Source organism: Seriola aureovittata, chromosome 4 (genome assembly GCF_021018895.1).
Source record: "Seriola aureovittata isolate HTS-2021-v1 ecotype China chromosome 4, ASM2101889v1, whole genome shotgun sequence".
Taxonomy (NCBI): Eukaryota; Metazoa; Chordata; class Actinopteri; order Carangiformes; family Carangidae; genus Seriola; species Seriola aureovittata.
In genome coordinates, this window is record NC_079367.1 from 9802492 (window position 1) to 9805322 (window position 2831).

At 35.7% G+C, this 2831-nt stretch overlaps 1 protein-coding gene across 1 annotated transcript; it reads left to right on the top strand.

The window, feature by feature from the left end:
* Nucleotides 1-292: 292 nt before the first annotated feature.
* On the top strand, nucleotides 293-2831 carry snrpd2 (small nuclear ribonucleoprotein D2 polypeptide). Its single transcript, XM_056373122.1, has 3 exons — nucleotides 293-429; nucleotides 1484-1663; nucleotides 2374-2831. Coding segments are annotated over exons 1-3 (357 nt in total). The 5' UTR covers nucleotides 293-427; the 3' UTR covers nucleotides 2549-2831.

Sequence of the window (2831 nt, forward strand, 5' to 3'; positions counted from 1 at the left end):
TCTGCAAAATAATTTACTAGAGTTGTTAAATAATGGTTGTAACTACAGTACTTGGCTTTGAAATGTAGTGGAGACTTTAGAGTAGAATAACATGTAGGCTACTAGAGAGCAAAACCCTCAAAATAGTAGAGTACGTGTGATTTCCAGCACTGTCGGCCTTTAGCAGCAGCCTGTAATACAAAATATACATCAGATGTATCTTAAATAAAATAAATAACACAAACTGGCGTAGAAAATGTTTACTTCTTGTGATTGATACAGTTTCAGGAGAACCGTGATGAACCGGTTGTAATTCCGGCACATAGACGCGCGTACTAGTTGACCCGGAAGCAGCTTGATTCACGCGTGAATCGTTGAAGATACGGAGGCACCCGGTGGAGACGAGCGGGACACGGTCTGAGAAAACAGTTATTATAAATCATCAGTCATGTAAGTATCAACGATGATCAGTCGGTCTTTGAGGGAATGGTCATGTTGACTCTCAGAGCCTGAACTCTGAGTCGCATCCGCCAGTAACAACAATGCTACCCAGTTAGCATTTTAGAGAGTCACCAATGCTAGCGAGGCCAGTTAGCTGCAGTTCATAAATCCTTTGTATGCAATTTCTACCATGCGGTGTATTTTCTGGGCGACTTATGTTACTGTTACAATATAAAATAACAGAAATATAAAGCCTAATTTATGTTTGTGAAATTGCTGTGATGCCAATAGTTACAAGTCAGAAGTCACATAATAGCATTGCTATATGCTAGTTAGTCAAATGCTAACATCAAGCTCCGAAGTGACTCTGTTTCCCCGTTTGTGATTAGTTACGTTTTAATTAATATCAATAAAATAATACATATCATGGTGAGGTTTTACATCTTACAGTCTTTGCCAAAAAGTGATGTTTCTCGTCTTGTTTTTCCACACAAGAGTAATGTATAGTAATATTTTCTGTATGTGTTTTGGGGAAGAAGTTTGGATCCTCTGATGATAAATTAAGTTGTTTTTCAGGGAAAAGAATAACTAAATAAACAGTGACTTCCAACAAATTGCCACATTAAAAATATCAAAACACAACAGAACATTTTCTACATACTGAGAAGGTGTAGAAATAGTGTGGTTAGTGGATTAGTCAGTTGACAGAAAAATAATAGTGTAAATGGTGTTTTCAACCTAACACATTAATATTTCCTACTTTTCTCCGTTTTATATCATTTGATTGAATATTTTGGGGTGTTGGACTGTTGGTTGGACAAAAAAAAGCACCTGAAGACATCATCTTAGACTCACTGTTTTCTGATGTAGACTCAATGATTAATCTAAGAATCACTTATATAATTGGTAAGTTAAAGTTATTAAGTCCTTGTTAACACTTGGGTGTAATATCAAATGAAAACAGACAATATTCTCACTATATGAATGCCAACATGCCGTTCTGATCATGCTCACTTATTTATTGCCACCATTTTTAATTAGTGTTCTTTGTGTCACTCCTCAGGAGTTTGTTAACAAAGCCCAAGTCTGAGATGACCCCTGAGGAGCTCCAGAAACGAGAGGAGGAGGAGTTCAACACTGGTCCCTTGTCTGTGCTCACCCAGTCAGTCAAAAACAACACACAGGTCCTCATTAACTGCCGCAACAACAAGAAGCTGCTTGGAAGAGTCAAGGCTTTTGACAGGTACAGAACGCAGTCGCTGGTTTATGAAACAACAGGACTGATTGCAAAGTATCACATTACCAGTTTTTTTACGTTAAATGTTATACTTTTGTAAATATAGAAGACTTGTAAATTATTTTTTTTGTATTCTATTATGTTGATATTTATGTACTTGGTATATATGCTAATATATTCAAATAGGGATAACAATTTTACTGATATCAACAACTTGAATTTTTATGGTCCTTTTGATGTCCCCAGTGAGTTTACTGTCCTTCAGTGGATTGTATTTGCTCTGATATTGTAGCCATGACATATAATGCAAAAACAGAAGTTTAAAAACACTGCTTTTTTAAGCACCTGTCCTTATTTATTACAAAATATTATACTGCCTCATAGATTCAAGAGTTATAACTATTTGATTCCAATATTTGTATAGTGTAGTATAATATTTATTTTTAATATCAATTTCAGACACATTTGAAGCATCAAGAAACAGATTAGTACAATGACATCTGTTTCCTCAAGTGAAAATGTGATCGTTTTTATCTATCAAAACAGGAATTTGATCCTTTTAATGATCTCAAACGCTATTAACGGTATTGAATTTATCCTTTACAAATGGAATAATTTCTGGATATAGATGTTTTGATTAAAATAAAGCACTGACGCTATATAGTATTGCTTTTCTTATATCTAACCTTAAATCTGCGCTCGCATTGCTATTGCAGGCACTGCAACATGGTCCTGGAGAACGTGAAGGAGATGTGGACGGAAGTTCCCAAGAGCGGGAAGGGAAAAAAGAAGTCTAAGCCCGTGAATAAGGACCGCTACATTTCTAAGATGTTCCTCAGGGGCGACTCTGTCATCGTCGTGCTGAGAAATCCTCTGATCACAGGAAAATGAACTGCTTGTTAGACGCCGAGCTGACGCAGTCACTCAGGCCTTTTTCTTTCTTTTTCTTTATTTGAAAGATTTGAAGGCAGTGGACTGTCATTATTGTGAGCTTTGTTTTACATTTTTGTTGTTGATAACTGAATTCACAGTTGAGACAGAAATTTAGTGTCAACAAAAAGGATGTTTCTACTATTTTGAGAGTCAATAAGGTACAACAGTGCCTGATTTTGTTTAGTCTACAAAAGTCTTCTGTCTTTTTCAATTTAATAATAAAAGTGATCAATAGATTCAA